The 26,693-nt window shown below is 61.0% G+C and overlaps 1 protein-coding gene and 1 long non-coding RNA gene across 5 annotated transcripts in view; both read left to right on the top strand.

Moving 5' to 3' along the window:
- The window catches only part of PLXNA1 (plexin A1), a 40,968-nt gene extending 24,892 nt beyond the window's left edge, over positions 1–16,076 (top strand). For 2 of the 4 annotated variants that reach the window (XM_045163969.1, XM_045163970.1), the window contains 17 exons: positions 516–683; positions 987–1,080; positions 1,224–1,463; positions 1,540–1,683; positions 1,825–2,059; positions 3,701–3,843; positions 4,896–5,152; positions 5,834–5,900; positions 8,187–8,333; positions 8,579–8,738; positions 9,100–9,242; positions 9,421–9,517; positions 9,802–9,992; positions 10,110–10,279; positions 11,418–11,630; positions 12,014–12,164; positions 13,056–16,076. In XM_045163969.1, the coding sequence (XP_045019904.1) occupies positions 516–683; positions 987–1,080; positions 1,224–1,463; positions 1,540–1,683; positions 1,825–2,059; positions 3,701–3,843; positions 4,896–5,152; positions 5,834–5,900; positions 8,187–8,333; positions 8,579–8,738; positions 9,100–9,242; positions 9,421–9,517; positions 9,802–9,992; positions 10,110–10,279; positions 11,418–11,630; positions 12,014–12,164; positions 13,056–13,151 (2,716 nt within the window). In that variant the 3' untranslated portion in view covers positions 13,152–16,076. Of the gene's footprint in view, positions 1–515; positions 684–986; positions 1,081–1,223; positions 1,464–1,539; positions 1,684–1,824; positions 2,060–3,700; positions 3,844–4,895; positions 5,153–5,833; positions 5,901–8,186; positions 8,334–8,578; positions 8,739–9,099; positions 9,243–9,420; positions 9,518–9,801; positions 9,993–10,109; positions 10,280–11,417; positions 11,631–12,013; positions 12,165–13,055 lie in introns of those variants that run through there. The other 2 variants (XM_044934301.2, XR_006640441.1) reach the window with 2 other exon arrangements.
- A 104-nt stretch (positions 16,077–16,180) lies between these two features.
- LOC123331062 lies at positions 16,181–22,451 on the top strand. Its single transcript, XR_006547523.2, has 2 exons — positions 16,181–18,441; positions 19,022–22,451. It is a non-coding gene; the product is annotated as an uncharacterized LOC123331062 (long non-coding RNA).
- Positions 22,452–26,693: the final 4,242 nt, after the last annotated feature.

Raw genomic sequence — 26,693 nt, 5'->3', positions numbered from 1 at the left:
CCCTGAGCATGGGGTCTGGCCCCACTGGTCGCACATTGAAACAGTGGGGTCCGTCCAGCTAGCCAGCCCTGGGCGATCGATGGGGCTGCCACAGGGCTGCCTTGAGGCCCAGTGAGCCCCTTCCTGCCCAGCAGGCCTGCTCCTGGTGCCTGTGGGCCTGGTTCTGCAGATCGAGACACAGCCAGATTCATCAGCTGACACCACAGAGGAGGCAGATGTGGGGGTGGGGGTGTCCCCTAGAGAGGGAGCTTGGATCCCAGACCCGCCTCTCAGCTGGGGACGTACTGCACAGGGGCACAGACAGCACCTGGCCCCTCACAGGGGCTGACAGGGGAGGTGACTCCCACAGTCCTCAGCCTCCTGGAGGCAGGGCCCGCAGTGGCCTGTGTCACGGGGAGGCAGGTGAGGCCGGAGCGGGACGTGGCCAGTGACGTGCCTGCAGCCTGTGGTGGTGGAGCCTGGATGCTCAGGCAGGTTGGAGGTGCCTCACTGCCCCCGCTCCGCTGCCCCTCCAGGAGGAATTCCCGGGAGATCCGGTGTCTGACGCCTCCGGGGCAGAGCCCGGGCAGCGTCCCCATAGTTGTCAACATCAACCGCGCTCAGCTCACCAACCCCGAGGTCAAGTACAACTACACCGAGGACCCCACCATCCTGAGGATCGACCCTGAGTGGAGCATCAACAGGTCAGGGCACCCCTGGGGGCCTCCCCCCTGCTCTGAGCCATGCAGCCCTTGATCTGCCCACCTTGAGCCCCGCGACCCCAGTCCTGAGCCGCCAGAGACCAGCACGTGGCTCGGGGCCCCTGCCGCCGGCTCTCGGCTCAGCCCTCACGCCGTCCCGCCACCCAGCGCGGTGCCAAGAGGCTTTAGCCCTCCACCGCCTCTTGGGAGGCCAGGTGGGGTGTCTGTGCCTCCCGTTTGTGCTGGGCCCTGGGGAAAGGGGCCCCGGGTGTCCCACCTGTGACTCCTACCACCCTCTTCTTTTAGTGGAGGGACCCTCCTAACAGTCACGGGCACCAACCTGGCCACTGTCCGCGAACCGCGCATCCGAGCCAAGTACGGCGGCGTTGAGAGGGAAAATGTGAGTCCCTGCTGGGCCCTGCCCCCCACGCCTGCCATCGAGGCCGCGCTTGGGGGGTCCCAGGGAGGGTGGGTGTGTGCCGCTGCTGGCGCCTGGCCCCTCGTGGAGCAGCCAGCCCAGCGGTCCCTGCCCCGCGTCCCCAGAGCTGCCTTGTATACAACGACACCACCATGGTGTGCCGGGCCCCATCGGTGGACAACGGCGTGCGCAGCCCACCCGAGCTCGGGGAGCGGCCGGACGAGCTGGGCTTCATCATGGACGATGTGCGCGCTCTGCTGGTGCTCAACACCTCGTCTTTCCTCTACTACCCGGACCCCGTGCTGGAGCCGCTCAGCCCCACCGGCCTGCTGGAGCTGAAGCCCAGCTCGCCGCTCATCCTCAAGGTGGGCCGCGCGGGGCGGCGGGGGGCGGGGGCTGATTGGCGGTGGCTGCGGCCGGCTCACCCCATCCTGCCCACAGGGCCGCAACCTGCTGCCGCCGGCGCCTGGCAACTCTCGCCTCAACTACACGGTGCTCATCGGCTCGACGCCGTGCGCCCTCACAGTGTCCGAGACGCAGCTGCTCTGCGAGTCGCCCAACCTCACCGGACAGCACAAGGTCACGGTGGGTCCACGCCCCCGGCGCCCCACGCAGGGCCACCCACCCCGGAGGGAGCCCCCCGGCGCCTGCACGCCCCACCCTGCCAAGCTCGCGGGGCCCTGAGCCGTGGGCGCCGGGCACCCCCTGAGCGACCTGCGCCCCCAGGTCCGGGCCGGCGGCTTCGAATTCTCGCCAGGGGTGCTGCAGATGTACTCGGACAGCCTGCTGACGCTGCCCGCCATCGTGGGCATCGGCGGGGGCGGGGGCCTCCTGCTGCTGGTCATCGTGGCCGTGCTCATCGCCTACAAGCGCAAGTCACGGGACGCCGACCGCACCCTGAAGCGCCTGCAGCTGCAGATGGACAACCTGGAGTCTCGTGTGGCCCTGGAGTGCAAGGAAGGTGGGCGGGAGGCGGGGCTGGGGGCGGGGACCGGGGCGGGCTCAGGGGGCAGGCTCGGGGGGCGGGGCTGGCCGAGGCCGCTGAACTGGGCCGTGCTGCCCACCGAATCCACTCCGTCTAGTACGCTCCCATGGGCCTTGCTGTGCCGGGCTTGGTCCAGGGAGGCGGGGGGGGGTCCGAATGGGGCCTTTGTCGGGTGCTCCCTCAGACAGACCCCGCCAGAAGCCCCTGTTTGTGTCCCAGCCTGGCTGGAGGATGCCGGGTGGACACACGGTGTCTTAGTCTTCCTTGCGTGTGAACGGACACGCATCCAGGTGTGGAGACACTGCGCCTGCTGCTGAGGGCGGCGTGGCGCCCTTTCCCCGGGCGTGGTGGGTGGTCAGTGATCCACGAGCCCGTGTGCGTTGTTCCGTCCGGTGGCCAGGGGTGGCCCTGGGGCGGGGGACCTCTCTGTGTGCACGGCCTTCTGCCTGGCCCCTGTTCTGAGTCACCCAGTGGGGCAGGAGTCTGTCCTGCCCTGGAGAGTGAATGGGGAAAACCCGGTCAGGCCGTGGCCGCGTCCCCTGTACCGCATCCGGTGTCTGCAGCCCAGCCAGGCCTCATGTCCCCAGAACCGGTCTTCTGTGACTCCTCCCCTGTGCGGTGACAGGACGACCCCAGAGGGCAGGCGTGGTGTCTCCGCACCTGGTCACGTGTCCCCTGCTCTCAAGAGCCCCCAACCGGGAGGTGGACCCCGGGGGCGGGGCCGGCCTGAGAGTGGGAGGGGCTCTGCAGGCCGGAAGTCTGAGAAGTGGCCTGGGGGTGGGGGCTCAGGGGGAGGGCCGGGGGCGTCCCCAGGGTGCCCGTGTGTCCAGGGGAGACCAGTGGCTCATCCCCACGGAGCAGAGGCTGCCCCTCCAGAGCTCAGTGCTGAGGGCACGACTGCTGTGGGACCAGTGGGTGGGCGTGAGGGGTGGGTAACCCGTACGGGGCCACTGGCACCCTGGTGGGTTCAGCGCTTGTGTGCCCGTGTGGGCTCCGGGCAGCAGCCTGGACCTGTGCTGGCCGCCATCCAGCTGGCCAGCTATTCTGGCCGGTGCCCTCAGCCAGCGGGAGAAGGGTGGGCGTCTACTCAGAGCCCAGCCCACGTGTGCCTCTCAGAGCCCCGTCGGTGCAGGGCACTCATGAGAACGACCAGGGGCCCCAGAGCAGATGCCCAGCAGCGGGCAGGGAGGTGAGGGCCGGCTCCTGTTCAGCCCCCCTGACGTGCCTGGCGCCCTCTGGCTCCTGACCAGACAGTGCACACCTCACAGCTCTGGAATGTTCTGAGAACTGCGGAGCCGCCCCGAGCGAGCGGGCATGTTGGGGGCCCGCTGGCCTGAGTGGTGAACAGCTCTGCTCCCCCCCAGGTGGCCAGAGCCAGGGCAGCCACAAGCGCCCTGGCCTCCGGGACCGGGGCCCCCAGCCCAGCCCGATCTCTGCCCTCGTCTCGGATATGCCTGCAGCAGCTCGGGGGCGGGGGACACAGCCGGGCAGGTCCAGCAAGACCCTGAGTGTCGGGTGGGCGGGGCCGGGGGGTGGGCAGGGCCGGGTGGGTCCAGTAGGACCCTGTGTGGGGTGGGTGGGGCCGGGCAACTGCCTTGATCCCTCGTCTGGCCGCAGCCTTTGCAGAGCTGCAGACGGACATCCACGAGCTGACCAACGACCTGGACGGCGCCGGCATCCCCTTCCTGGACTACCGCACCTACGCCATGCGCGTACTCTTCCCGGGGATCGAGGACCACCCAGTGCTCAAGGAGATGGAGGTGGGCTGCCGTCCCTCTCTGTGGGGGTCCTGGGGCCCTGGAGCAGCTGGGGCCTGGGGGCCAGCCCGAGCCTCCTGGGAGCGGGGCCTGGTGCCAGCAAACCACCCCTAGCCTGGGCTCCCGGGGCCCAGCGGTTTCTCTGGGCCTCTGGTCCACCGTGCACCACCCACGCTGGCCAGCCCGCTGAAGGGGAGTGGGCTGGCTTCCGCATCCTCCTGGGCGCCCCAGTGGCTGGCCAGGAGCCCATGCCCCGGTTCAGAACGGGCAGGACTCAGCGAGTCCGGTCTGTCATGCTTTGTAGGCAGGGCCATCCTTCCTGCACCCCTAGGATGTTGGGGCTCCGACCCCATCCCAGGTGGCTCTGTGGGTGGAGACCTCCTCTCTAGCGACACCTCAGCAGGCCTTCCCATCACTGGCAGGGGCCCAGGCGCCCTGGGCTGCTCACTGCCGCTTGCTTCCCGGGGTGGCGCCGCGCTGGGGCTCCCTGTCCTGGCAGGTGTCTCTCCCGGGTTGTGGTCCGCTGTGCTGTGTGACGGGTCTTAGGTGTGACTGTGTGTCCTGCCTGAGCTGGGGGCCTGTGTCCCTTCTGCTTCAATAAGCTCTGGGGCAGAAAAGAGCGAACACGTGGGGCCCTGGAGCCAGCCATGCCTGCATTCCACCCCTGTGTCCCACCTCTGTGCTGGGAGACCACAACAAGCCACGCCCCTGTCCAGACTTCAGTGTCCTCTGTGCAGTGGGGAGAGGAGTTTCTGTGTTGGTGCTGGCGTCAGTGGCCGTGGACGGGCACTCCTGGTGCCAGTGGACACCAGGCCTCCTCTGAGCTGTCAGAGCCGGGCCACACAGAGGGGGGTGGGGCAGACACCTCACCACTGTGCCCAGACCTCTGCCCACGGTGGGCTTCTCATGCAGCTGCCAGGCCATAGCCATTCTGCGAGGACTTGGGGCTTAGGGTCCCGCCAGGGTGATGGGTGACTGGACGCCCAGGCCTGCACGGTCCCTCAGCCAGAAGGGGCCAGTGCTTCTTAGGTCTGAGCAGGCCTGCGGCCCCCCAGGTGCAGGCCAATGTGGAGAAGTCACTGACGCTGTTCGGCCAGCTGCTGACCAAGAAGCACTTCCTGCTGACCTTCATCCGCACGCTGGAGGCCCAGCGCAGCTTCTCCATGCGGGACCGCGGCAACGTGGCCTCACTCATCATGACGGCCCTGCAGGGCGAGATGGAGTACGCCACGGGCGTGCTCAAGCAGCTGCTGTCCGACCTCATCGAGAAGAACCTGGAGAGCAAGAACCACCCCAAGCTGCTGCTGCGCCGGTGCGTCACCGCCCCGCCCCCGCCTGCCTCCCCCGCCTCCCTGTGTACCCACCTGCCCCCGCACCCCGCCTGCCCCTGTAGCCCGCCTCCCTGTGTACCCACCTGCCCCCACACCCCGCCTGCCCCCTGGCCCCCGCCTCCCTGTGTACCCACCTGCCCCCGCACCCCGCCTGCCCCCTGGCCCCCGCCTCCCTGTGTACCCACCTGCCCCCGCACCCCGCCTGCCCCCTGGCCCCCGCCTCCCTGTGTACCCACCTGCCCCTGCACCCTGCCTCCCTGTGGCCCCACCCACCTGCACCCCTGTGTCCCTGCCCACTGCCCCCCTGTACCCCCCACCTCCCTGTGCTCCTGCCCGCCCACGCCCCCTCCCTGCCTGCGTCCCTCTGCCCCATGCCTGTGTACCCCTGCCCACCTACAACCTGTCTGCCCACTGTGCCCTGGGCATTCCTGTGCCCACCCACACCCTGGCTCACCCACAGCCCTGCCCGCCCACCCCTGCGGCAGTGCGCCCACCGGCCCAGCCCAGGCACTGCTGAGGCGACTCTGGGGACCCACCTGGGCTATGCCCTGTCTGGGACCCTTGTCGCTGGGTGACACGTGCTCTGAGGCCAGGCCTGACCACTGGCCCTGAGGCGGTGGGGGTCGGGTGGGCCCGAGGTCACCCCACGTGCTCTGTTCCAGGACTGAGTCAGTGGCCGAGAAGATGCTAACCAACTGGTTCACTTTCCTTCTGTACAAGTTCCTCAAGGTGGGTGGCCGTGGGGCCTGTGTGGGGGTGGGGGCCGCAGGTGCCCACCACGGGTCCTCAACCTGGAGGCATGGAGGGGCCAAGACCCTGGCGTGACACCCCCGGGACACGCGTCTGTCCACTGGCGTCTCCAGAGGCTGTCCTGTCCTCCCTGAGCTGCCGAGGCAGGGTGCACGCCTGGCTCTCGTGGGGGTTGATGGCCGCACGTGGCTGAGCGGGCTGGAGGTCCAGGCCGCGTGGGGTTCAGGTGGTCCCTGTGGCCCAGACCAAGGCTCACACGGAGCCCCTGGGCAGGGCGTCTGAGTTCAGCCCCGGTGCTGGCCCAGCCTGAGGAGGTGCCTGGTGGGGGTACTCCTGTCGACCCCGTGCTGAGGAGGGGGCAGCCACCCGGGTTTCCTCCTGTTGTTGCCCAGACAGTTCCCCCCAAGCCCTGGAGACCAGCCCTGGGAAGCCAGGCTATTGGAATGGGGTATATAGCCCATGGGTGGCTGGACATGGTTGCAGATGGGCCTCACTGGGGCTGTGAGCAGCTCAGTGGGTCACCTGCGTTTTAGAGCTGGGAGGTTGTCCAACCCCGAGGTGTGTCTGACTTCCCTCGACAAACCCGAAGGCTTGGCAGGCGGGCCTAGTGTTCCCGCGGTCAGCGCTCCACAGTGGATGAGGAAGCGGCCATGGAGCCCCTTGACAGGTGGCCCGGGTCTGGTCCTCTCTGTGTGACCGGGTGGCAGGCAGCCCGGGTCTGGTCCTCTCTGTGTGCCCAAGTGGATGTAGCCTCGGCCCTTGGTGGTGTCCCATGTCGGGGAAGATGGTGGGGCTTCCCGTCGTCTATGCTGGGGGCTGAGGCTGGCCGCTGCAGCTCAGCAATCACGATAGCCCTGCTGGGCCACAGGGCCGATGGGAAGGGGTGGCAGTGAGGGCATGGATTGGTCTGTGTAGGGTGAGCAGAGGCGTGGGGGTGGGGCAGGGGGTAGCCAGACGGAGACTGGAGGCCCGGGGTGGACGCGAGGTCCAGAGAAGGGTGCCGGGCGGGCTGGCCTGGGGGAAGGTGGCTCAGCACACGGCCAGCTCATGCAGGAGGGCGGCAGGAACAGGGCTGGCTGCTGCTTATAAAATATAGTGGTTTGCAGCCCGTGTGATGGGCTTGTGTGTGTGTTACAGAGACTTCATGTTTTCGAGCTGTTTTATGTTTACGACGCTATGAAGCCAAGTTTGCAGGCAAAACACCTTGAGAGACAGGCATGCTGTTGGATGGAGGGTTGAGGGGCGATCTGCACTCACAGCCACGCCTGGGCAGCCGTCTCTTTAATCACACTGCCTGATTAAAGGCGGGAGCACCCAGTTCGAGGCCGTGTTCGGGGGGCCAGGGGCCGAGGAGCTGGAGCAGGCTGGGCAGCCGTCTGCCTGTGTCTCACTCACCCCCAAGCCCCAGGGCTGCCGAGACGGAGGCTACATGTCTGGCCCAGGCAGGGACTCAGTTGGAGCCGGGAGCCCTCCCCCAACAGCTGTTCCTTCATGGTGCCTGTTGTCCAGTGGTGTCCGCAGAGGCTCCCCCGACCCCCACCCTGCACTGGGGGTGTGACAGGAGCACCACACTTGGCCTGGCCTTTGGGCTGCTTCCACCCCAGAGGGGAGACGGCAGGGAAGCATGCAAGACCAGTTACAGGGGCGTCAGAGCCGCGGGCGCGGGCACCCTGGGACAGCAATGAGGCCCAGCGCCTTTCTGAGGCACCTTGGGTGGGGTCCGCAGGGGGGTCCTCTGGGGCGGGAAGACCCGAGGGGCGGAGCCCTGGTCTCTGGTGGAGGCCCTGACGCGGGGCGCGCTGGGTAGCAGTGGAGCAGAGGGAGGTGGGAGGGACGTGAGGTGGGGGTTGGGCAGCACAGAGGCGCCCAGGCGCACCAGGCAAGTGTCTACTCCGGGACTGTGTTGACCGCATGCTCTGGAGCAGCGGATGGAGGGGCAGGGGGTCCCTGACTTCCCGCGGGCGATGGTCATACCCAGTGCTGGGCCGGGCCTGGCCTCATCCGTGGGCGGCACCGGCGGCCCTGGGCAGGAGTGGAGCTGGGCCCGCAGTCCTCCCGACACCAGGCCGCCTGTCCCCCGGGGCCCCTGCTGAGCTTTCCTCTGGGAGTTTCAGACCCACCAGGGGGACGGTCTCCGGTTAAGGGCTTTGATCACTTCCTCCTTGCACTTTGGGAGCGGGGTTCTCGGGTGGGCCGAGTTGCCCTTCCGGCAGGGCCAGGGCCGGGGCCGGGCCAGAGCCTGACGCCCCTGGCCCGTGCCCACAGGAGTGCGCAGGGGAGCCGCTCTTCATGCTCTACTGCGCCATCAAGCAGCAGATGGAGAAGGGCCCCATCGACGCCATCACGGGCGAGGCGCGCTACTCGCTGAGCGAGGACAAGCTCATCCGGCAGCAGATTGACTACAAGACACTGGTGCGAAAGGGGGAAGTGGGGGGCCAGCCACGTGCCCCAAGCCCCGCCCTCCCGCCCGCCTCTCACATAAACCCCACCCATCTGCCCACCCCCACCCCAAACCCTGCCCGCCCTCACCCCAAACCCCGCCCGCCCGCCAGCCACTCCCCAAACCCCGCCTACCCGCCTGCCCGTGTCCACACACCCTTCCCCGCCCACTGCCCAGCGAGGCGCAGGGAGCTGATCTCACGTTCTCCCATCCTCAGACCCTGAACTGCGTAAACCCCGAGAATGAGAACGCGCCCGAGGTGCCGGTAAAGGGGCTGAACTGTGACACGGTGACGCAGGTCAAGGAGAAGTTGCTGGACGCCGTGTACAAGGGCGTCCCCTACTCCCAACGGCCCAAGGCTGGGGACATGGACCTGGGTGAGCCCGGGAGGGGCGCTGGCCCGGACGGTGGGAGGGCAGGGCTGTGATCTTGGGTGGGCTCCCCAGACTCCTCCCCAGGGTGGTGGAGGCCGTCGAGGGTACGGTCCCATTTGCATCTAGAGCTGGGGGCTCACTGGCTCACCAGGAGGATAAGTAGGGAGGGAAAGTAGAGAAGAGCTGGTCTGGGCCAGTCTGGTCCCGTGGTGGACAAGGCTGGGCAGTGGAGGGAGGCCTGAGCGCCAGGCTGGGAGAAGGGCACACACAGGGTCCCTGGGGCCGCCTGGGGTGGGATATAGGGCTGCAGCTCTGTGCAGACAGGACGTGGGCCGGAGGCAAGGCCTGCCCCTCTGCTGCCCAGCGTCCACTCAGGGCGCCGGGACCCTCCCCTCCCCCGCAGAGTGGCGGCAGGGCCGCATGGCCCGTATCATCCTGCAGGACGAAGACGTTACCACCAAGATCGACAATGACTGGAAGAGGCTCAACACGCTGGCGCACTACCAGGTGAGCTGCCGCGGCCGCGCTTGCCATGTGGGCCGCGCTCCCTGCCGCCCTGGCACACTACCAGGTGAGCTGCTGCGCTCCCTGCCGCCCTGCAGGTCCTGGGCCCAGGAGGCTGAGGCCCAGGGGAGAGACTGGCTCCGGGTGGTGGTTCCCATGTCACCTGGTCCTCCGTCCGCAGGTGACAGATGGGTCCTCAGTGGCCCTGGTGCCCAAGCAGACGTCCGCCTACAACATCTCCAACTCGTCCACCTTCACCAAGTCCCTCAGCAGATACGGTGAGGACCGGCCGGCCAGGGCAGGGGCAGGCCACTGACCGGGACAGGACCCTTGCCCCAGGCACCGTGGGGCTGCCTGGGACGGCTTAGTTATGGCGCGTCCCTGGGCCACTTGGCCTTTCCCTGGGCAGCACGGGCTCCTCGAGGCCATCACATGTGTCACCCCAGGGCATGGCTCCCCCTAGTTTTCAGATGGGGACACCGAGGCTCAGCCAGGGTCCCCAGCCAGGCGGGCGGGCGGATGAGGGTACTGGACGCCACGGCTGATGGTGCGGTGCCCGCAGAGAGCATGCTGCGCACGGCCAGCAGCCCCGACAGCCTGCGCTCGCGCACGCCCATGATCACGCCCGACCTGGAGAGCGGCACCAAGCTGTGGCATCTGGTCAAGAACCACGACCACCTGGACCAGCGCGAGGGCGACCGCGGCAGCAAGATGGTCTCAGAGATCTACCTGACGCGGCTGCTGGCCACTAAGGTGGGGGGCGGGCCGGGGGTGGGGGGTTCCTGGGGGGGTGGGCCGGGGGCGGGGTGGGGGTGCCTGGGAGGGGCGGGGCAGCCCCTGAGCTGTGCCCCGCCCCCGCCCCGCCCCCAGGGCACGCTGCAGAAGTTCGTGGACGACCTGTTCGAGACCATCTTCAGCACGGCACACCGCGGCTCGGCCCTGCCGCTGGCCATCAAGTACATGTTCGACTTCCTGGACGAGCAGGCCGACCAGCACCAGATCCATGATGCGGACGTGCGCCACACCTGGAAGAGCAACTGGTACGGCGGGGTGGGGGCGGCCGGTCCCCTCCACGCGGGCCCCCCTGACTCACCCGGCACGAGAAGCTGCTGCTCAGCTTGTGGGGCGTGTGCGCACGGGGGCGTGGGGCCGGTGCCCTCCACGCGGGCCCCCCTGACTCACCCGGGACGAGAAGCTGCTGCCCATCTTGCGGGGGCGTGTGCGCATAGGTGTGTTCGCGCATCACTGGGGGTGCAGGATGGTGTGCTGGTGTGACCTGTGTGAGACATTGCTCGGGGGCCCAGCCCGTGCTGCCTACAGCGGCGAGGGTGATGGGACAGCGACCCCCTCCTAGCCCAGGCCCCCAGGCCAGCAGCCACTGCCGGTCGGGCTCTCACCTCCAGAGCAGACGCGGCACCCGGCAGGGTGGGCCTCGTCCTCAGTAGCTCTGTGCCTCTGGCCTCTTCCTCCTTGTCCCCTGACACCTCCCAGTATCCTCTCCTCTGTGTGCTGTTGCTACTCCCCAAGCCTCATCCTCTCTGAGTGAGCCCACCTGGGCCTTCATCTCCACCTCTGCTGCCCACAGACTTTGAGGGGGTCCACAGGGCATGGGGGGAGGCAGTGTCGTGTAGGTCAGCATCGTCCTGGGGCATTCCTAGGATGACGGAAGGTTCCAGGTGTGTGCTGGCCATGTGGCCAGGTGCAGCTGGGAGTATCTGACATAACTGGTGCAGCCAAGGACCTGAATTTTTAGCTTAGTGACACACGGCTAGAGCTTTTAGCCCGGCTAGTGGCTGTCAAACAGATTGGTGTTTGGGGTCGGAGGTCAGTTGTCTCCGGGAGCCCTTCCTGGTCTTGTTACCAAGACTCGTGTGGGCAGGAACAGGGGAGATGAGTGGGCCCTGAACAGGCACTCAGGCCTGGAGGACCCTGGCTGCGCACACGAGTGACCCCAGGTGAGAGCGCCTCTGGGTGTGCACCCTTCTCCCTGGGACTGTGGGCAGGGGTGCAGCCCTCACTGCCGGGCTCTCTGGGCCCGTCTCCCCGGCTGCGTGGAGCCCCACAGTCGCTGCGCAGGCTGGAGGCAGGAGGACGGGGAGGCCACAGGTCAGCCCTTCCCGCCGCGCCCCGGGGGTGGCCGAGGCCCCTCTGACGCTGTCTGCGCCCGCCCGCCTGCAGCCTGCCCCTGCGCTTCTGGGTGAACGTGATCAAGAACCCTCAGTTCGTGTTCGACATCCACAAGAGCAGCATCACGGACGCCTGCCTGTCGGTGGTAGCCCAGACCTTCATGGACTCCTGCTCCACGTCGGAGCACAAGCTGGGCAAGGACTCGCCCTCCAACAAGCTGCTCTACGCCAAGGACATCCCCAACTACAAGAGCTGGGTGGAGAGGTGGGCGGGGCCGGCGGGGGGGGGGGCAGAGGGGGCGGGGCCTGGGGCGGGGCCGGGCAGGGCAGGGTACGCAGGGGGAGGGGCTTTGCGGGGGAGGCAGAGGGGGCTGGCATGGGACGCACAGTGGGTGGGGCTGGAGGGGGGTACGCAGGGGGCGGGGCTGGGGGGGTGCATAGGGGAAGGGACGGGGTCTGGAGGGTGGGGGATGCAGACTGGGCGGGGGCGGAGGATGTGGAGGGCCGGGGCCGGGGCCGGGCGGGGTACGTAGGGGGCGGGACTGGGGGGGGGTGCAGATGGGAAGGGGCTGGGGGGCGGGGAATGTAGAGAGGGCGAGGCCGCAGAGGGGGCAGGCCTGTCCCTCGCTTACACGCCCACCACCGCAGGTACTACGCAGACATTGCTAAGATGCCCGCCATCAGCGACCAGGATATGAGCGCCTACCTGGCCGAGCAGTCGCGGCTGCACCTGAGCCAGTTCAACAGCATGAGCGCCTTGCATGAGATCTACTCCTACATCACCAAGTACAAGGACGAGGTCAGTGCAGACTCGTCTCTGCCCCGGGCTGCTGGACAGGCCTCGGCCTTCACACCGGCTCTGCTGCTGGGGGCGGGCGCTGGGCCTCCCTGAGATGCTGAGGATGGAGGACTGCGCCACAGGCTGGAGAGGCCCACTGGGCACGGCTGGGGCCCAGTCCTGAGGCCAGGGCAGGCCCACCCCAGAGCCTCGCGGGAGGTGGGTGGCGGTGGCTGTGGGGTATGTGGGCGTCAGGGGTGCGGGCTTCTCCCGGGCACACAGAACCTGACTGCCAGGGGCTGGAGGGTGGGGTGGGCATGTCAAGAAGTGGGGTGGGGTGGGCGAGGGGGAGGGTCAGGAGCCTGGTTCCCTGGGTCGAGAGGGTGGAGCAGTCAGCTCCGGAGACTTGGCCACAGGGCCGGACTTAGGGGTGGCAGTGGAACCAGGGGACGGTCAGCTGAGACTGGAGGAGGGGGCTTGGGGAGGGAGCCCAGAGCAGAGAAGCGGCTGTGCTGAGCCTGGGGCCAGCGGGCAGGGGCTGCGGGGGGAGGAAGGCCCGCCATGACCTGGGGTGGGGCTCGGTGAGGGGCACAGAGACAGGGGCTGCGGGGGGAGGGCGGGGATGGCAACATGGCCGCTGGCGAGGGGGGGAGGCCGCTGCCTGCCCACAGGATACAGAAGTGTGAGCAGGGGTCACAGAGGACCCCTGGGAGTTCAGAGACACTGCACCCCAGGGACCTGGAGGGCTAGCAATGGACCCGAGCACGGTTTGGGTGGTTTCAGGGGAAGAGGGTAGGGAGGAGACCCTGGCAACCTGGGGGTCCTGGCTCCAAGCTCAGGTCCCTCAGGCTCCAGCGGCGGGCACCGTGTGTGGCCTTGGAGCCCGCCTGAGGCCTCTGCCCACCCCTGCAGATCCTGACGGCCCTGGAGAAGGATGAGCAGGCGCGGCGGCAGCGGCTCCGTGGCAGGCTGGAGCAGGTGGTAGACACCATGGCCCTGAGCAGCTGAGCCACCGGCCCAACCGTCCGGCCAGCGGCAGAGAGTTAGAGGGCCCTGGCGGCGGCCTCCGCCTGGCGGCCAGAGCTGGGAGGTCCACGGAGGCAGCCTCGCCCGCCATGCCAGGGTCCTGTGCTGGGGCCAGGTGTGCGGCCCTGGACCCCGGCCCCTGTGTCCCCTTCCTGCCTGTGGGGTCCCGGCTCTTCCTTGGTGTGGGTGAGGCGGTGACTGCAGCCCTCCCCACACCCAGAGCTGTTTGCAAGGGGCTGGGGAGCCCAGGTGTGACCCGGCCCCCTCAGGACAGCAGGGGGACTGCCAGAGCCTTCCAGGAAGGAGAGGCGAGGCTGCGGAGGCCAGCGGGCCAGGCCCAGGGCTAGGCGGGCCGGTGTGCCCGCCTCCTGGGCAGAATCTGAAGGCTGGGCCTGGCTGGCAGCCTGGGCGGGGAGGCGGCACGCCCAGGGCCCTGCCGCAGGGAGCTGAAGTCGGCCTGGGCCAGCCCCACCCACCTGCCACGTCTCAGCATCCCCACGCCCGCCACCGCTGCCATCCTCCGATTCACCGCGTGCTCTCCGCGGTCGAGGCCAGAGCGCCGCGTCGACCTCGCCCAGAGAGAGGCCCCTGGCTCCCTCCTATGGAGGGGCTGCAGGACGGCTCCACGCGGGGCCCAGGTGACTTCCGGAAGGACTCGGGTCCCCTTTTGTCCTCAGGGCTGTGCCTCTGGGAGCCACTGGGGCCTGGGGCTCTGGGCTGTGAGTGCACGTTCCCCTTATTTATTCCCCCCTTACCCCTGCCTCCCCGGAACCCACCCTGCCCCAGGCTGAGCTCTCTGCTGTGGAAGGCCCCGGAGCCTAGCTGATCAGCCTCCTGTCCACTCCCCAACCTCCCGCCCACCCCCCAGCCTCCCACCCACCTTCCTGCGGCTTTCGTCTGGCCCCTCAGCAGCGTGCTGGCCCCTTGGAGGGTGGGACGCTTGGGGGACGTTGCTTGTTTTTTAGGGGAACAAGGGAGTCCTTCTGTGCTTGGACAGCTGGAGCTGTGGGGGCCTCAGACCCTACACAGTGGCCTGGCCGGGAGCAGGACGCAGTGACCAGAGGGCTTGGAGGTCGGGGCCGCCCACCCTGCCCTCAGCTAGCAAGAGTACACATTTTTAATTAAAAAAACCTGTACATATATATACATATATATATATATATATATGTGGCTCTGCCTGTCTCCAGCCCCAGTGGGGTCCTGTACAGTTAACTGGAGGAGGAGGAATTTTACAGTTCAGAGTAAGAGCCGAGGCACCAGGACAGCCAAACCAAATGGGCGTGGCCGGCGTGGCCAACGTCTCCCGCTGGAGCGCCCCGGCCTCCGCGTCCAGCTGCGGGGCAGCCTGTCTCCGTGTTGGTGTGAGGAGACTGCTCGGCCGAGAGCTTCCCGGAGGCAGGCCGTGGATTCCTGCATGACTGTGCTAGCGTTTAGTATGACTTGATCTTTTTAAAACTGCAAGTGTTGAATACTAGAGGTTGTTAGGCCCCTTTTTTTCATGTTTTTTAATTAATCAGTCACTTGTGAAGGCAGTGGCCCGTCCCCTTTTCAATTCACTTTTTCGACGGTACTACAGATCCCGCGGACTTCTAAGGGACAGCTAACTGTGGCCGGCGCCGCGCCTTCCCCGACGCGGCGTGAGCCCGCCTGAGAGCCTCCATCAGCTGAGCAGCTGCTCCCCCGCGGGAGGAGGGGTGAAGTCCACCACCTCCTGACTCAGGAAGCTCCTGGAACTGGGGGTCAGAGGCCCCCAGGCCCCACGGGCGCTGAGTAGGGCTCGGGCCCCCACACGGTGGGTGTCCAGCAGGAGTTCAGGCCAGGCAGGCGCCAGGTTCCTGTGTGTGGCCCTTTCCCCCCGAGTCTTCCCTGAAGCTGCTTCTGATCGAAGCCCCCGTTCTTCCAGCCCCACTCCGGCCAGAGGGCTCCTTGGCCCCCGGCACCGCCCTCTCCAGAATTCAGTCCCCACCCCTTTCCTGGGCCTCCCTGGTCCTTGCGCCCGTCCTGTGGTCGGGTCGGCAGGTTGGGCAATGGGGACGCAGAAGCGCGGAGCCGCTGGCCCTGCCCAGCGCGTGGCCTCCCAGAGCACAGAGGCGGTTGGGGCGAGCACTTTAGCGCTGCTTGTTTACACACGAGCCAATCACGGACCTGAGCCTGCCGTCCACCCGGCAGCACGGCCACACCTCCTTCCCGGGGCAGGAGTCAGGCCGAATCCTCGTCACCCAGCCCCCGGCCTGTCTCGCCCTTCGCACCTCCGTATCCTCCTGCCTGGCACTGACCCAGAGCCCAGCTCTGGCCTGAGGGCGGCCGGAGCACGGAGTGGAGCCCTGCTCTGCAGTCCTGGGGCCGGGAGGCTGGGCCAGACTGCCCACCTGTCCGGACTCTGCTGCTACTGCCTGCTGCCCCGGGCTGCCTCCCTTGCTCTCGCCCGCACGCCTCTCAGGAGCGCCAGGGATGGCTCGGCCACGGTCGGGAGCCTGGCCTCTCCATATACCTCGAGCTTGCCCAGACTCCTCGACCCGGGCCCGGCCCCGTCCCACAGGAGAGGTCCCCTCACCCCTGCTTTGCCCTTGCCGAGCGAGCCCTACCTGGCTCTCCCCCAGTGCTGGAGCTGAGGGCTCACGCCGTTGGTGCTACACAAGCTAGAGTAGATATATTTAGAGAGAGAGATATTTTTAAGACGAAGCCCACAGTTAGCTGTCCTTTAACGCCGCAGAGCCCCCACCCAAAAGAAGAGCGATGGCTCGGCGGCCTGAGCGGCCTCTCGGCCGCCGCCTCTCCCAGGGGCGGCGTGGCTGAGGCGCTCGGCTTGCAGGTTGTGTAAATACACGGCTATTTCCTATTTTACTGTCTCAGATTTAGTACTTGTAAATACACACACATTAAGGAGAGTAAACATTTTTGCTAAAACTCAGGGCTCCGGGTTTTCCTTGCTGGGAGGGGTCTGGGGTGGAGCCACGCGGGCAGCACAACAGCCAGCCCATCCCACCCCCACCCCCCCCACCCCACCCCCACCCCACCTCCCTCTGAGCAGCATTTCCCGGGATGTCAAGGCTCCTGCCCTCAGGGGGTGACTGCAGCAGGGGGCCCCAGGACCACCACCTTTGTTCTTCGGTGGGCCCTGAGGGTGGTGGGCCCAGCATCACAACTGGCCCCAGGACCACCGGGCATTTCAGCTGAGACTTAAACCAGGGCCTGAGCCCCATCCAGAGGGTCCTGTTGACCTGGGCCCCCGCCTATGTCAGAACAGGAAGGGTGTGACAGACCCCAGAGAGCGAGCTGCACCTCGGCCTATGCCTGCCCTGCAGGCCGAGCCAGGCGGTGACAGTGATGAGCTGACGGTCCCTCGTGCTTCAGCCACCGTTCTGGCCAAGCGAACTGCTATGGAGCTCACAGCCACTCAGACACAGGAAAGCTGAGGAGCATGGGGGGAGTGGCCTTGGGGGACTGAAAGCCGGCCACGCGGCAGGAGAGGTCCCCAGAGAAGCCGGTGGTGCTCCAGCCTGCCTGCAGCATCTCCACCCGGAGAGCGCTGACAGTGGCCCATAAATCATCATCAGTACCTCCTGCTCCAAAAACAGGCCCATCCTGACAGCCGGTCTGCGGGGCGGCGAGCTCAGCGCCAGGCTCAATCACCAGAGAAATCAGTGTAATCAGCATGAAATTGCATCGGAAACAAATTTAGCAAACACGGTCCCATTTGGGGGTGTGACGTGGCCTGTTCGCATAGCTCTGTCCCCTCCAGCTTTCCGGCGCAATCAGCCCTGCCGAGGGCCTCAGGCCCGCCAGCGGGCACGTAAAAGCAGGCGCGGGTGGGTCTGTGGGCGCAATTAGCGCTCAAATCAAGCGGGGTGGGGGTGGGGGTGGTGCCATCTGACTGTCATGCACGGGGGAGCATCCAGGCTCTTAGCCCTTACTGCCAAGGCCGGGCAGGCCTGCTGCGCAGGGCAGCACACGGTGTGGGGGTGTCTGGTGGCCAGAGTGAAGGCCCCAGCACGCTGGGCTGAGTCCTTCTGTGTGCCAAGCTCTGCACGAAGCCGTGGCGATGGGGAGGCAGGGTGCAAGGCACAGTGCCTGGGAACACCCTGGTGACTGCACACGGGGGCCTGTGGTAGCGGCCAGCTGGACAGACAGGAAGGGCCACCTGGAGAGGGGCAGTGCCCCTCGGGCCAGGGTGACTCGGGCGGCCGTGCTCCACCAGGGAGCAGAGGCTGGGTCGGCAGCATGCGAGGCCAAGGGTGGCCCAAGCTGAGGGGGACCCCGGGCCCCAAGAGAAGCAGAGGCTGTCTTAGGCTCCTTGGGAACCAAGGCGCGGGCCCTCAATCGCACCTGGAGGCCGCGGGACCCTTCCGAGGCTCCTCCAGGGCGCCGAAGTCACCACGCGCCAGGCCCAAGCCGCCGCCCCACCCCGCACTTCCGCTTCCGGGCGCGTGGCCTCCTTCCTGTCACGTGACCTCCTTCCGGTCGCGTGCCACAGCCCTTCACTTCCGGCCGGGAGGAGGCTTCAGCGTTGCGGACTGAGGTGTGCGCCCCGAAGCCTCCACACTGTCCCCAGCCAGGCGTCTTCCTCGCCGCCCGCCGGCCCTTGCTGCCTCGTCTGTCAGCCCCCAGGCCGGACGCTCCCCCGCTCCCCACCGCCCGCGCCCCCCCGAGGCCCGGTCTCTCCGGGACGCCACTCCCAGGTGTGACGCTCAGGGGCCGGGGTGGGAGGTGGGCCGCGGATCAGCCTGTAGTGCAGGGAGCTGCCCCTTTTCCTTTCCTCGTGCGAGTCGGTTTTCTGAGGGGCACGTTCCTCTCAAGTCTCTGCGGAAGGGCTCTCCCAGCTAGGAGCGCAGCCTTTGGACTCAGTACCCGCCTCCTGGGCCACACAGAGAGGAGCAGCCCTAGGCGACCCTGCGAGACTGCCCTGGAGGGCGCAGCCGTCGCGAGGGCCGGGGTCCTAGAGCCCCCCTCAGGCTGCCCCCAGTGCCGGCAGCACTGGAGTTCCACCAGCGAGGACTCAGGCAAGGGGCTGGGGGCCGGCGAGGGAGGCCCCTGCCCTCCCTGGTAAGAAAGGGGCAAAAGGAGGGGCTGGGGGATAGCGCCCCTGTCCAGCAAGGCCGGCCGAGGCACAGAGATACTGGTGGGGCCGCCAGCTGCAGGAAGGCGCCTGGGGTCCGGAAGAGGAGGCTGCTGAGCAGGGCAGGCAGCAGAGCGGCTTCCAGAGTCGCTGCAGAGGGGCTGCAGGTGCCCCTGAGCCGGGATGTTCAGTGAGGACCGAGGCTGAGGACCAGAGGTGAGCCGGATCGGGGCTGCTGCGCACACCACTCCGGGAAGACCTGTGTCCACTGTAGCCTGAGTCGATGGTACCCCTGTGGAGTTGTGCAGTGCACAACCTGTCCAGATGCACAGCACGTCCCTGAGTGGGTGAGGCACTTCCACCAGAGGCCGAGAGGGGAGCGGACCTCCATTCCTAGTGTCAGGAAGCCTTGTCACCTTTGCCTCAGGCCCCACCACCATCATGGGAAGAAGATAAAGGGAGCAAGAGCCCTGTTAGGGAGTTGAACTGTGACCTGGAACTTAACATTTTCCCAAAGGAGACTGTTGATTTTATTTTTAATATTTATTTATTTGGCTACCTCTGCTCTAAGTTTAGTCACATGGCACATGGGCTTCAGCAGTTGCCACACAGGGGCTTAGTTGCTCCACAGCATGTGGGATCTTAATTCCCCCACCAGGCATCCAACTTGTGTCCCCTGCATTGCAGGGTGGAATCTTAACCAGTGGACCACCACGAAAGTCCCCAAAGGAGACTACTTAAATACCACTAGATTAAGATATTTGAAAGTTTAAGGTTTGTTCCTACTTCTCGGTAGGGCAGAAGCTTGGAAGCAAGATTAAATGAGCTGCAGCCAATTAAGAAGTTACGTTGACAAGATACGGTAGTGCTGTGTGCGTCTTCAACCCCAGAGGCCTTGCGGGCTCTGTCTGTGGCCCGAGTCCCTGGTCCGGGAGCCGCTCCCCCTCCACACCCAGGGGAGTGCGCCAGCAGGGCTGTGACCCCAGCTGACCAGTCAGAGCATCCGTGCCGATCAGGCTGAGCATGCCACGTCATCAGGAACAACTGTTTCCCCTGAAACTGCTGAAAAGAATGAGTAGTCCTTAATGTGGGGCCTCGGGGGCAGTGCCGACACCAGCTGCAAAGTGTGGGGCTAGGAGATGAGGGGGCGAGAGACTCACTGCACGCAGCCCCGCCGGTAGACACGATCTCCTGTGGCCTTCAGTTACTTAGCCAACAGACTCCTTTTTCTGGCTTTGCTCAAATTGATCTGCCGTGGGGATGTGGAGTGAACCTCTCACTGCTGGAGGCTCTGCTGCTGGGAGAGTTAGACGGGCCACCTGAGCTGAGACTACTGCTGATGAAAAACACACAGGATGTAAAATAGCTCATTAAAATTGTTTATGTTGACATGTTTGAAGTGATAATAAAGGGGCAGACAGGCTTACCTAAGATGGTGTTAAATTTTACACGTTCCTTTTAACTTTTTAAGTGTGCCCACTAGAAAATTTAAGACTATGTTTCTAGCTCATTTTCTGGACAGAGTGGGACTAGACCAGTTTTCTAGAGATGAAGAGCATGTATGTGTGTGTGCTGATGTCTCTCTGAACTGTTGCGTCTTTGGAGAGTGAGTTCTGCTAACAGAGGCTTTCTTGGTTTCCTGTGCTGCGGTGGGTCTCCCCAAGCTTGGGGAGAGAACTGGGGAAGAGAGGAAAGGCTCTGATTTGTGTTTCCTCAGCAGCTTTGCTGAGCTGGGGTCACATCGCGTACAGTTCCCCACTCAGTGTACAGCTTGGGCTCCTAGTCACGCAGCGGTGCGGCCGCCACTGCAGTCCCTTCAGCACCCAGTCATGACCCAGCAAAGCCCCCACACCTGGCGGCTTCCACTTGCGCCCTTTCTCCTGGCTCCTGCCCTGCTCGTCTGCTCACTGCCTCTGTAGATCTGCCTGCTCTGGATGCTTGATGCAAACGCAGGCGCGCAATACACGGCCGGTGGTGTCTGGTTTCTCTTCCTTAGTATCATGTTTTCAGGGTTCGTGTCCGTGGTAGCCTGCATCATGCCTCACTCCCTTGACGTCTGAATGATACTACCCTGCATGGATGTATTCATCCATCTATCAGTTGAAGGGCATTTGAGTTGTTTCTTGACTTAAGGACAGTACTGCTGTGCACGTTTGTGTACAGGTTTGCACGTGAACATACGCTCCTTCTCGCAGGCACGTCCCAGGACTGGGGTTGCGAGGTCACACGGTAACTCCATAGTTAGTGCTTTAAGGACCCGCCTGACGTGTCCACAGTGTCTGCACCATTTTACCTTCCCACTGTTACTGCACCAGGGGCTTCCCTGGAGGCTATGGCAGCAGAGAAGCTGCCTTCAGTGCAGGAGACCTGGGTTCGATCCTTGGTTTGGGAACATTCCCTGCAGAAGGGAATGGCAACCCACTCCAGTATTCTTGCCTAGAAAATCCACGGGCAGAAAAGCCTGGCAGGCTACAGTCCTTGGGGTTGCAAAGAGCGGAGCATGGCTGGGTGCCTAACACACACGTTACTGCACAAGGGCCCCCGTTCGTCTGAATTTGCACCAACACTAGTGATCCTCCGCCTTCTGACCACTGCCATCTTAGGGGTGTGAAGTCGTGCACCGTGGCTTTGAGTTGCGTTTCCCTGGCTGCTCGTGACACTGAGCATCTTTTCGTCTGCTTATTGGCCCCTTACTGGCTACGTATTTTCTTTGGAGAAACATCTACTCAGATTTTTGCCCATTTGTCTTTTCATTATTTAATTGTAAGCGTTTTGTCCATATTACAGGTACACGTCCGTTATCAGATACATGATTTGCAGAAATTCTTCTTGCATTCTGAGTTTTCTTTTCACTTTTTTGGTTTGTTTTTGGCCAGGCCAGGCGGCTTGTTTGAGGGATGACAGTTCCCCGAACAGGGTTTGAACCCAGGCCACGACAGTGAAAGTGCCAAAATGTCAGGGAATTCCCTCTGTTCACTTTTTTAAATATTTAAAAAAATATTATTTTCCCTTTCTTGATGTTGTGTTTTAAATGCTTAGCTTTTAATAAAAGAATGAAAAAAAAAAAGAATGAGAAATCTGATATTGGGTTCAGGGTTAAGGGATGGAACCCAGGAAACAGAGGAAGCAGGCAGGGTGGGGCCTGGGAAAGACAGAGGAGAAGGAACTCTGAAAAACAGAATACGGAACCCTTCCAAGACTTTCACTTTGTGATAAACTCTGTTTCTTTAAATGTTTTCAAAATTGTGGTAAAATACATATAACAAACTTACGCCATCCTTATGTGTCAGGCTCAGCGGCATTAAGTACATTCACGTTGTTGTGCAGCGATCACCACTACCATCTCCAGAACTTTCTCATCTTCTGAAGCTGAAGCTGTGTCCCTGTTAAACACTCGCCTTCCCTCGGCCTCTGGCTCTCACCATGCTACTTTCTGTCTCTATGGATTTGACTCCTTTAGGGCCTTCATCTAAGTGGATCATACAGTATTTCTAATTTTGTGATCAGCTTATATCACTGACATAATGTCCTTAAGGTTCATCCATGTTGTCACACGAATCAGAATTTCTTTCCTTTTTAAGTCTCACTAGTTCTCCACTGTGTTGGATGGACCATGTTTTGTTTCTCCATTCATCTGTGGATGGATAACTTGGAGTACTTTTGCCTTCAGCTGTTGGGAACACATCATGAACAGGAGAGTGCAGATACGGCTTTGAGACCCAGCTTTCAGTTCTCTTGGGTACATGCCCAGGAGTGGAACTGCTGGGTCATATGGTTATTCTGTAAATGTTTTAATTTTCTGAGGAACTGATACGCTGGTTTCCACAGTGGCTGCACCACTTTATATTCCCACTAGCAAAGTGTTAGGGTTCTAATTCCTCCACGTCCTTGTCAGCACTTGTGATTTTCTGTGTTTTCTTTTCTTGTCTTTGTAACAAGGTGGTATATCATTATGGTTTTATCATTTGCATTTCCTAATGATTAGTGATGTTGAGCATCTTTTTCATTTGCTTATTAACCATTTGAATATTTTTTTGAGAAACATCTATTCAAATCCTTTGCTTCTTTTTAAAACTGGATTTTCGTTGTTGAGTTTCAGAGGTTCTCTGTATGTTCTAGGTATTCATCTGTTATCATTATGTGACTTGTAAATATTTTTTCCCATTCTATGAGTTGCCTGTTACTCTGTTGATACTGTTTTTTAATGCATAAAATTTTTTCAATTTTCATGAGATCTGTTTTTTCTTTTGTTGCCAGTGCAAAAAAGAACTATTTTTTTCCTGTAATTTGTTTCATTTCATCCTAGTCTTTGAAAGATAGGTTTTCCAGATATTCAATTCTGTTGAGTTATTTTCTCCCATTGTTATGGCCTCCATCATTCCTCTGAAGAAGTTGACTGTCTTTCCTCAAAAGCTCTTCACTGACTATTTTAGGATCTGCTTTGGTGTTCTGCATTTCCGATCCAGCGTCTGGCTGATCTTCACATCACATATATAGCGGAATGTTCTGGATGTTAGCATTTCCAAGGGGGACTATCCAGAGGCCATTTCTTGGCCTCTCCAGCCAGGTGCTGGGACTTTGTTCCCCTCACTCAGCACCTTCTCATGAAACCATTGGTGTTTGTGCAACAAGCCCTCATGGCCTCAGGCCTCGCCCTGGCCACGCCGCCCTGACTGACTGTCGCCTTCTGTTTGAGCTCCCCAGCTCTGACCCAGCGCCTCCAGTGAAGCTCATGGGAGGTGGGGCCCATGCCTCCCAGGTGTGGGTGGGGGAGCCTGCCTCCCACCCATGTGTTTCCAGTTCTTTCCTTCCCTTGTTTCTCTAACCCCTCTACTCGTGGAGCTTTGTGGGGGAGGCGAGGGGGCTCCGTGGTGCCCCCCCCCCCCACGCACCACAGTTATTTCTGTGGGTGAGCTGAACCAGGCCAGAGTATTGTCCAGGAGTGTCACTGCCCCAGTCCCAGCCTCTGACAGTTCCTTACAAACCACCAGGGCTCCTTGCTGGCCCTCGTAGAAATCTGAGAGTCTTTTCCAGCAGTCCGTTTCCCTGCCCCTGGCCCCTGATATCAGGTGCATCTGCCCAGAGCTGCTGTGGCAGCTGAGAGGATGGAGTGTTTCTCAGCTTAACTCCCCGCTGGTTGAGACTGTTGCCTGTGCCTCCATCCACGGAGGTCAGCGGACAGCTGGGAGTCCTGCCCAGACGTCAGCGAGAAGTGTGTGAAGCCCAGGCACTTCCTCATGGCGGGCAGCCCTAGGTCGGAGCAGCCGCGCAGCCACAGAGCCGCCACCGCTGGGGCGAGCGCCCAGCATGCCTATAAAGCCCATTAAATCTCGGGTGGGGGCCCTTGAAGGCCGACAGGCAGCTGCTCTTGACTCTTGGATTCCAGCCAGCTGAAATACTTCCTGTGGTAATTGACTCTCAGAATCCCTTCTGCCAGGAGGCTGGTTTGGAGTCAGGAAAAGGGATGTCCCAGCTCTGCATGGGGGTCACAGACCTGCCGGGCTGGCAGGTGTGAGGAGCAGATGGCCTGCTGCCCTGGCATGGGCTCTTGGGTTGTGACCCCTGGATTCTAGAAACTGAACAAGAGTCAAGTCTAGTCAGATGACAGCATTTTTTAGCAAGAAAGTATTTTTTTAATTAAGACCAGTACATTTTTTAGACATAATGCTATTGTACCCTTAGGAGACTGTAATATAGTGTAAACATAACTTCTCACATGCACTGGGAGACCAAAGACTTTATGTGACTTGACTTACTGAGATATCTGCTGTACTGAGGTGGTCTGAAACCAGACTTGCAGTAGCGCCATGGTATGTATGCCTGTGATTAGTTGTGATTGATAACCGCCCATCTCAGAGCAGAATCCGCAGAGCAGGCTTTGGAGAAATCAAGGCTCATCTACACTGAGGACCATTCCCGCCACCCCCATGACTATGGCTCCCACTTTGCTCTATGTCCAAACTCCACCATCCCGTGTGGAGGTCACCGTGGACTCGGTTCAGGTGGCTCCAAGGCTGCCAGGGTAGATTGACTGCGAGAGTGTCCCTGTTCCACTCCCAAAGACATTCTATGAAGCCACCATCACCCTGATACCAAAACCAAAGACACTACCAAAAAATAAAATGACCAGTATCATTGATGGATATAGGTGTACGAATTCTCAACTAAGTATTAGCAAACCAAATCCAGCAACACATAAAAAAGATCATATGCCAGAACCAATTTGGATTCATCTCAGGGTCAAAAGGAAGGTTCAGCATACACAAATCAATGTGATATACCACATCATTAAGAAGAAAAGATTACAGCCACTGATCATCTCAATAGATGCATAAAAAGCACTTGATAAAATTCAACATCCATTCATGATAAAAATCCTTGTGAAAGTGGGTCTCAAGGGAACATATCACAACATAGCGACAGCTATTTATGACAAACCCACAGCCAGTATAATACTCAGTAGTAAAAGCCTCCCACTAAAATCTGGAACAAGACAAGGATGTCCACTCACCACTTCTATTCAGCATATTATTAGACGTCCTAGACACACTGGTCAGACAAGAAAAAGGTATTCAGAGTGGTAGGGAAGAGGTAAAATTGTCATCATATGCAGATGACATAGAAAAAACCCTAAAGACCCCACACAAAAATTACTAGAACTGATAAGTGAATTCAGCTAGGTAGCAGGATACAAGTTAACACATAGAAATTAGTTGTGTTTCTTTACATTAACAATGAAGTGTCATAAAGGGAATGTAAAGAAATAATTCCTTTTAAAACTGCATCAGAAAAGTACTTAGGAATAAAGGAGGTGAAAGACATATGCAGAGTACTATAAATCAGATCAGATCAGTCGCTCAGTCGTGTCCGACTCTGTGACCCCCATGAATCGCAGCACGCCAGGCCTCCCTGTCCATCACCAACTCCCAGAGTTCACTGAGACTCACGTCCATCGAGTCAGTGATGCCATCCAGCCATCTCATCCTCTGTCGTCCCCTTCTCCTCCTGCCCCCAATCCCTCCCAGCATCAGAGTCTTTTCCAATGAGTCAACCCTTCGCATGAGGTGGCCAAAGTACTGGAGTTTCAGCTTTAGCATCATTCCTTCCAAAGAAATCCCAGGGCTGATCTCCTTCAGAATGGACTGGTTGGATCTCCTTGCAGTCCAAGGGACTCTCAAGAGTCTTCTCCAACACCACAGTTCAAAAGCATCAATTCTTCGGCACTCAGCCTTCTTCACAGTCCAACTCTCACATCCATACATGACCACAGGAAAAACCATAGCCTTGACTAGACGAACCTTTGTTGGCAAAGTAATGTCTCTGCTTTTGAATATGCTATCTAGGTTGGTCATAACTTTCCTTCCAAGGAGTAAGTGTCTTTTAATTTCATGGCTGCAGTCACCATCTGTGGTGATTTTGGAGCCCCGAAAAATAAAGTCTGACACTGTTTCCACTGTTTCCCCATCTATTTCCCATGAAGTGGTGGGACCGGATGCCATGATCTTCGTTTTCTGAATGTTGAGCTTTAAGCCAACTTTTTCACTCTCCTCGTTCACTTTCATCAAGAGGCTTTTGAGTTCCTCTTCACTTTCTGCCATAAGGGTGGTGTCATCTGCATATCTGAGGTGATTGATATTTCTCCCAGCAATCTTGATTCCAGCTTGTGCTTCTTCCAGTCCAGCGTTTCTCATGATGTACTCTGCATATAAGTTAAATAAACAGGGTGACAATATACAGCCTTGACGAACTCCTTTTCCTATTTGGAACCAATCTGTTGTTCCATGTCCAGTTCTAACTGTTGCTTCCTGACCTGCATACAAATTTCTCAAGAGGCAGATCTGGTGGTCTGGTATTCCCATCTCTGTACTATAAATATGAACAAAGAAAACTAAAGATGACTCAAGGAAATGAAAAGCCATCCCATGCTCTTGGGCTGGAAGAATTAATATCATTAAAATGGCCATGCTACCCAAAGCAATCTACAGATTTAATGAGTTTGCTGTTAAATTGATATTTTTCAAAGAACTAGTCAAATAATCCTAAAACTTATATGGAAACAGAAAAGACCCAGAATTGCCAAAACAATCCTGAGGGAAGAGAACAAAGCAGGAGGCACAACCCTCCCGGACTTCAGACAGTACTACAAAGCTACAGTCATCAAATGGCGTGGTACTGGCACAAAAAGAGTGCTATGGATTACTGGAACAGAAGAGAGAACCCAGAAATAAACCCATATTTCTGTGGTCAGTTAATCTTCAGCAAAGGAGGCAATGGGGAAAAGACAAGCTCTTCAGCAAGTGGGAAAGTTGGACAACTGTGCAAATCGATTAAGTTAGAATATTATCACACCACACACAAAAATAAACTCAAAATGACTTAAAGACTTTAAATATAAGACAAGACACCATAAAACCCCCAGAAGAGATTGTGGCAAAACATTTTTTGACATAAATTGTATCAATGTATTC

This window comes from Bubalus bubalis, chromosome 21, assembly GCF_019923935.1.
Source record: "Bubalus bubalis isolate 160015118507 breed Murrah chromosome 21, NDDB_SH_1, whole genome shotgun sequence".
In the NCBI taxonomy this organism is placed as follows: Eukaryota; Metazoa; Chordata; class Mammalia; order Artiodactyla; family Bovidae; genus Bubalus; species Bubalus bubalis.
The sequence above is the reverse complement of the archived record's forward strand: the minus strand, read 5'-3'. Positions and strand labels throughout refer to the sequence as shown.